This window comes from Anopheles arabiensis, chromosome 2 (assembly GCF_016920715.1).
Source record: "Anopheles arabiensis isolate DONGOLA chromosome 2, AaraD3, whole genome shotgun sequence".
In the NCBI taxonomy this organism is placed as follows: domain Eukaryota; kingdom Metazoa; phylum Arthropoda; class Insecta; order Diptera; family Culicidae; genus Anopheles; species Anopheles arabiensis.
In genome coordinates, this window is record NC_053517.1 from 52926257 (window position 1) to 52933240 (window position 6984).

Consider the following 6984-nt stretch of genomic DNA (forward strand, 5'->3'; position numbering starts at 1 on the left):
TGACTTTCCTTGTTCAAGTATGATTTAAAATGTGGTGTTTGCTTAGAAAATCCAATGCCCCGTTTTTTCATCAACTCTACCTGCTCAGCCTGCATATGGACCGTCCTTCCGTGGCAAGACTGACTACCCGGCGCGGTGGTACTAATTATGTTTCGAAAGCCAGTAAAATGCTGGCATGACCACGTAGCTCGTTACGCCAAAAAGAACAAGAACAAGTTTGTTCTAAGCTTGTTATTTCTAATTGCAACTTTGTTTTGAATGAATTATAATATTTTTGTATATTATAAAGCAGTCAAATGCGAAAAAATAGAGTGGTAAATCATTTGGTGAACAGAATGGCTGAATTTAATATCGTTCCTGAGTTGATAAAAGTAACTCCAACGATTGCAACGGTTTATTCAAATTGTCTTGCCCATGCAGCATCAATGCATTTATTGTGATTGTGCTTTTGTCTCCCGTTGACAAGCCCTGGCCAGACCTGTCATTGTCATTTGTGTTTTGATTGTTTATCGCTCCGCCAAGCTGCTTCATTTTGTAAAATCCAAAACGCGAGCTTCATCATCTACAATTTCATCGTAAAATCATATCAACACGATTGCATAGAGAATTACCATGACGTATCAACTGTACCGGAATACTACCCTTGGTAATACTTTGCAGGAGAGTTTGGACGACATGCTGCAGGTAGGTAGGGAGTGGGGAACGAAGCATCCTTCCATATGGTAGCATCGCAATCCTGGCTAATCATCTCCTCTCGCTTTTGTTACAGTACGGTCAAATAACACCACAACTAGCTGTGCGAGTTTTGGTGCAGTTCGATAAATCGATCAATGCCGCACTTTCCAACCGGGTAAAGTCTCGTGTCACGTTCAAGGCTGCCAAACTAAACACCTACCGATTCTGCGACAACGTCTGGACGCTGATGTTAAACGATGTCGAGTTTCGAGAGGTGCATGAGTTTGCTCGAGTAGATAAAGTGAAAATCGTTGCCTGTGATGGTAAAAGTAAGTACTCGCGAACAGTTCTCGAAAGAATTTGTAGTCTCACACTCACTTCCCTTTGCGTTGTTTCAGATGTCAGCACAGGGGACGAACCGAGTAGATAGTGCAAAAGTATGTCCATCGTTTAGTTTGTTACACCCTTCATGGTTGCGATGCAAGCCGTTTCCAGGAAGTGTATTCACCTTTTCTAGTTTGTAAGAGTGCTTGCGCGAGCATTTTAACGAACGTGCTGCAAATACCATTCAACGATATACCTATCAATTGCTTAAATAAAGCATGCTTATTTGACGCACATTTATCCGTGTTTGCTGGCAAATCAAATCAACGATGAACGATGAGAAGCTGCAATATGAGCGTAGCAATGTTGATGCTACTTCCAAAATTGATAACACATTAAATATGCATGCAATAGAATGGAGACTACAGACAAACAAATGCAACTAAGGCTATAAACTTCAGGATCGTCATACTCAAGATCAATTAAAATTCTTCTTCTTCTTTGGCTCAACAACCGTTGTCGGTCAAGGCCTGCTTGTACCACTTGTGGGCTTAGCTTTCAGTGACTAATTGATTTCCCCCCATAGCAGGATAGTCAATCCTACGTATGGCAACACGGTCTATTTGGGGATTGAACCCATGACGGGCATGTTGTTAAGTCGTATGAGTTGACGACTGTACTACGAGACCGGCACCAATTACAATTAAAATTACTTGAGCCAAAAATAAACGACAGCTCTTGCAAAGATGAATGAAGCAGCACACACATTGACCTTCCAAATCAGAAATAAAACCTGTTAACATTTAGGTTAAAAATGCGAAACTTTAAAATTTAAAAACGTATCTCAAATTAGGACTATTTTGGGCAGTGTTGCGTATAATCCACGCCAACTGTGCGTAGCTACTCGTACATATTCCTGCTGTCATCTTAGTTTCCATCATGGTGATCGGAAGAGTTGTGTGACCGTACCCTTCCTATCACACTCATTATCAACAGCGTTATTTCCAGCAGCTTCCAGAGCGAGCAATCGTCGAGCAGGTAAATTTACTTCTTCAAAATATATGTTCTAAATACATGCACGAAAAACACTTATTATTTTAAATTGACAAACTGATTGTTCTTCTTTCCTTATTCCCTTCATCTTACCCGATTATCCAGCTGGAACATGACATGTTGTTTATGACATTAAAATGTAAACAAACACCTGCGCAACAATGTGGAATTTACCTGCGTAGAAAAGGTATGGAGATAGGGTGATAGTACATTTGTTCGCGTGCTTCAATATCGCACTCGAAAGAGTAGCAGCGAATAGCGCACCTGTGTAACTGGCATATAGCAACGATAACTATACTCTACTTAATGCAACACTGCAGTGCAATTCAAAATGTGCGTCACGTGGAAAACGGTCATGTTTATCGCCTCGCTCCTTTCATGCAACGAAGCACTGTACGATTGGCCGACCGAGGAAACGAGCAAATCTATCCTCAACTCCGGCTACAAGGAGTATGAGTTCGAGCTAACGCAGACGAACAATTTGTACCGTCAAGATGTACTTCAAAAGTCGTGCCAGTACAACATTACCGACGATATGATGGACCGGATAGAGCAGCTGAAACAGATTCCCACCGATCATCTTCTAATTGATCGTGAGCATAAATTTCTCTACTGCTACGTTCCGAAGGTATGTGGGCGCTTCGACAAGATGGCCAGGAACTGCGCCGTGTAAAAAACTTTTCCATTTTTATTCTACAGGTCGCTTGCACCAACTGGAAGCGTGTTATGATGATACTGATTAACAAATGGAACGGTACCGATCCATTACAAATTCCCGCTGATCTGGCACATTCGTCCGGAATGTTTGAAACGTTTCAATCGTTAAGCGACGAAGAAAAAATTGCTGTGCTTGCCGATTATAATCGCTTCATTCTGGTTCGTCATCCGTTCGAGAGACTGCTGTCAGCGTTTCGCAATAAACTGGAGGGCAACTCAAAAAGTGCCAAATACTTTCAGGTAACTATTGCATCGATTGTGCGTGTTTCGGACATCCATTTCACCTATGGTTTTCTATTCGTCGATAGGCACGCATCGGGAGAACCATCATAAAATCATTCCGGATGCACGTCACAAACGAATCGCTAATAAATGCGGATGATGTGCAGTTCAACGAGTTTGTGCAGTACTTACTTACGCCGGATCTGAGCAAAAGCGGAAACATGTCATTCAATGAGCACTGGGAACCCATTTCGCACCTTTGCCATCCCTGCTTGGTGCACTACAATGTCATAGGCAAATACGAAACACTGACGGATGATTCCTCTCTAGCACTGCATCTGGCCGGTGCGGAAGGCTTGAGCTTTCCCGCGGTTTACAAATCGTCCAGCACACGGGAACGGTTGAAGCACTACTTTAACGACATTCCTACAGAAACCTTGAAGCGGTTGTATTTACTTTACGAGGAGGATTTTAAAAACTTTGATTACAGTTTGGAGGAAATATTCGGCTATGAGCTCGTTTAAGGGATACAATTAGCATTTAGACAATACTTACAGGTAAGTTGGCTCTCATAAGTTGATAGTAACAGGTTTTAGGGCAGTTGGTGTACTTATTAACAGCAAACAAAACAGGGAAGTTACAGTGTTACGGTATTAGGGTTGCAGGACAATACATGTGATATTAACATTAAATGTGCAAACTTTGTTGACAATATTTCTTACAGCAATAAACATTCTTACTGATATTTGTGCAAGAATTTGTAAAAGAAGCTTTTTGCCCGGTTTATAATAAACCGCTTAAAAATGTGTTATTTAACTCAATGATTTAGTGAACTTTTTGTTGTTGAAGTTACAGCAAAATGCAGTGAAAATTGAGAATAAAACAACAGAAAAACATGCACATTTGAGCACAAAATAAATCGTCAATTACATTCAAAACATGCAATAGTATCTAGGAACAATATTTCCTCTTCAATTTGCGGACAGGGTTTGCGGATGAGAAATTCGCACAGCTCTACTTATACTAAAAAATAGCATTTTTTCCCAATGTCTTCTAATTGCCTTTAAAATTCTTTATTCGGTATTGTAGTGATAACATCTCTTCTTTTTATATATTTTATTGAAATGAAATACAGTAGAACGTCGATTTTCCGGGCAGCTCGGGACCGGACGGTTGCCGGTTAATCGATTTGCACGGATAATGGTCAAAGAAATGTCAAATTCATATAAAAAATATAAAATTCACTAGTTTTATGATTAACTTACTTTGAGTTAATCGATTAATCGTTAGTAGAATATTATTTTATTCAATAATTATAGGTTTGGCAACTTTTCATGAACAAACATGAATTTCAAAAATACCACTAAACAAAACAGAGGTGGCAACCAGTTTTTTGTGCACTTGACTTGACTGCACTGACTATCGCTGCAAATGTTCGCCGTACGTTTTAACAGCTGTCACATTTATGCGCACGGTTAAGCCGCCCGCCGGTTAACCCGGCCCCGGATAATCGACGTTCTACTGTAGTTTATTGTCGTTGGTATTGATACTCGTTTGTCTGACCACACGACCATTTAAATTAATTTTGATCGAAACATTAGGAGGCTACCCAAACGCCATAGATTAAGCTTAAACGACTGGAAAATCCAATATCAATTGAAAAAAAAACGAAAGCTCTATAGCTGCACAGGTTTGCTCAATAGATGGCGTTGTATAACTCATCTTTATATTGCTGTCCTTTTCTTGCTATGTGTTTCGCCTAACTTTATCTACCCAAGCGCCACAAATTAAGCTTAAACGAGAGGAAAATTGAATATCCATAGAAAAAAAACGAAAGCTCCATAGCTTCATTGGTTTGCTAAATAGATGGCGTATTACATCTCATCATTATATTGCTGTCCTTTTCTTGTTATGTGTTACACATAACTTTATCTAATCATGGCCTATATACCCTTCAAACATTCCGAGCAAAAATCTATATGAATGGTCGTGTGGTCAGATACATGGGTATCAACACCATCGACCATTATTCAAATCTAACTTGCTTCTGAACAAATGGTTCACATTGCCCTACTCGCAAATTTCCGTTAAATGCCTTCTAATCGCCTTGTAATCGCCGGCGAATTGAATGCGATTAGCAGTGCATTTAGCACTAATTAAATGCTTTTGTAATACGTCAATAAAAAAATTCACTTTAAATTTGAAATTCGAATTTGCAACTGCAAAAAGAAATCCTTACAAGCGTCTTCAACACTGCACTGTTGTAGTATTCTCATATGAGCGTGAGATTCGATAGCACGATTTACGTGTTATGATCTCTTGCGTTAAGCCCTTAGCTATTTCACTTTGTTGAAAATGGTCTGCATTATTAAGTTCTTTAGTGCCAAGCCGTTGCAAGATATTAACATATCAAACTCATTTCTATAGCTCTAATAAAAGGAGAAATCAGATACATATTTCACCCATCCTGATAATGAAGAGTAAACAAAGAAAAATTATTATGTTTTTTTAAGGTACAATCTTAAATATGCTTTTCAATAAACTTTGTTTATACTATTTATAGCAAGAAACTATCAATTTAAATATAAATAAACACAAAAAAAGTTCTCATAAAAATCAGGATTAGAACACGCTTTCTCGGTTCGGAACCAAAAGCGTTATCACTGCTCTATTTGGCAGTTACATTAGTGAGGGTGCAAAACCGAATAATAAGCAAATTAAGATGGCAGCTAGCTATCCGTCTCGCTGAATCAAAAAGTTGAAATATTTCGAAGAGAGCCCTTTACAGCCTTTAATGTTTCGGTTGTAATCTTAATTAACCTTCTAAGGCGACTAAGGCCTTAAATGCCTTCTAAATGCCTTCAAATCCGTTTAATGCTGGTAGGGTGGAAATTTGTACAATCGTATTGCCGTTCTAGTTCTAGCGGTGCATAACTTCAATACGAAACCATACAACAGTACAAACGGAAGGAGAAAGCTTTTAAGGCAAGGAAAGCGCTCCACTAGTTGGGTCCCCACTATCCCACCAACAGATGGCGCCACCAGCTTTTTTTTTGTTATTTATAGAATGCATCAAGGCCTTATTAGACGGAGAAAAATACTGTCATTCGAATTTGTAATCTATTCGTCAAACAAATCCTACCAACCAAATAAGAAGGAGAAGATGAAGAATCCTTCAAACAGGGTTTGACAGGTAGATGTCAATCGGAAAATCGGAATTCGGCATGCTCATTTCCGATTTGCTCCCGAGTAGATTTTTTCTGTCAACGTCGATATAGCGGATTGAATTTCCTGATGATGATGTACAAAAACAACAAAAATTGAAAATAACGAATGATTCTTTCGGATAAAGCCAAGAAAATCAAAAAATTAAATAATAGATGTGAAAGGTGACAGAACAATTCTCTTGCCTTATTACACGTAAGAGAGGCCAAAGTATTAGTTTGACAGATAAATGGTAATCGAGAAATGACAGTATTTTTCTCATTATATTTACATAATGACAGTATTTAGGCCTTCAGTCCAAGGATCATGTATTTAGAAGGTTGATTTTTATCGCTTTTACTGGGCGACATTGTGCGAGACATCTGTCACTCTCTGCATACAAATTTCATTACCCCGCGCCAGCCCTCCCCGATTTTTATACCGGATCCCCCGGAACAGTTATGTCAAGTCGAGAAATGTCATTTTGCTCTGAACAACTTCAACTTGTCATTTGTAACACCTTGCTTCAGTCGTTCACCGTCAGCTCAACGAAGTCTTTCTATATTCCGTTTAAGTAGAAAGCTTGAGCCGTTTAGAACCGGTTTAGTGGTCGTTTAAGGGATTTGTGGCACCTGGGGTCGGAGGTACGATTTCGTCGTACGACGGAATAAAAAAAAAGATTTCGTCGTTTTGTATGAACAATCTCAGCTTAATTTTTCATAATCGTTTAACTATTAGAATCATCCAAATAATCGCAATATGAATCAAAAAAGCATTTAATAGCACGTG

The 6984-nt window shown here is 39.0% G+C and overlaps 2 protein-coding genes across 2 annotated transcripts; both read left to right on the plus strand.

Annotated features, from left to right (window-relative positions):
* The first annotated feature begins 492 nt into the window (after window positions 1-492).
* Window positions 493-1295, plus strand: LOC120896186 (transcription initiation factor IIA subunit 2). Its single transcript, XM_040300139.1, has 3 exons — window positions 493-684; window positions 770-1004; window positions 1074-1295. The coding sequence occupies exons 1-3, from the start codon at window positions 613-615 to the stop codon at window positions 1103-1105; spliced, it is 339 nt and encodes a 112-aa protein (XP_040156073.1). The 5' UTR covers window positions 493-612; the 3' UTR covers window positions 1106-1295.
* Window positions 1296-1906: 611 nt separating this feature from the next.
* On the plus strand, window positions 1907-3807 carry LOC120896185 (carbohydrate sulfotransferase 11-like). The gene is made up of 5 exons (XM_040300137.1): window positions 1907-2037; window positions 2158-2239; window positions 2373-2680; window positions 2752-3009; window positions 3078-3807. The coding sequence occupies exons 2-5, from the start codon at window positions 2170-2172 to the stop codon at window positions 3513-3515; spliced, it is 1074 nt and encodes a 357-aa protein (XP_040156071.1). The 5' UTR covers window positions 1907-2037; window positions 2158-2169; the 3' UTR covers window positions 3516-3807.
* The last annotated feature ends 3177 nt before the right edge of the window (window positions 3808-6984 follow it).

Bases quoted from the DNA above. Each gene is read 5' to 3' on its own strand.
- LOC120896186 (XM_040300139.1), top strand. From the start codon at position 613: ATGACGTATCAACTGTACCGGAATACTACCCTTGGTAATACTTTGCAG. The intron at 685-769 runs GTAGGTAGGGAG...CTTTTGTTACAG, and splicing joins GTTTGGACGACATGCTGCAG to TACGGTCAAATAACACCACA. The intron at 1,005-1,073 runs GTAAGTACTCGC...GCGTTGTTTCAG, and splicing joins CGTTGCCTGTGATGGTAAAA to ATGTCAGCACAGGGGACGAA.
- LOC120896185 (XM_040300137.1), top strand. From the start codon at position 2,170: ATGTTGTTTATGACATTAAAATGTAAACAAACACCTGCGCAACAATGT. The intron at 2,240-2,372 runs GTATGGAGATAG...GCAACACTGCAG, and splicing joins AATTTACCTGCGTAGAAAAG to TGCAATTCAAAATGTGCGTC. The intron at 3,010-3,077 runs GTAACTATTGCA...ATTCGTCGATAG, and splicing joins AAAGTGCCAAATACTTTCAG to GCACGCATCGGGAGAACCAT.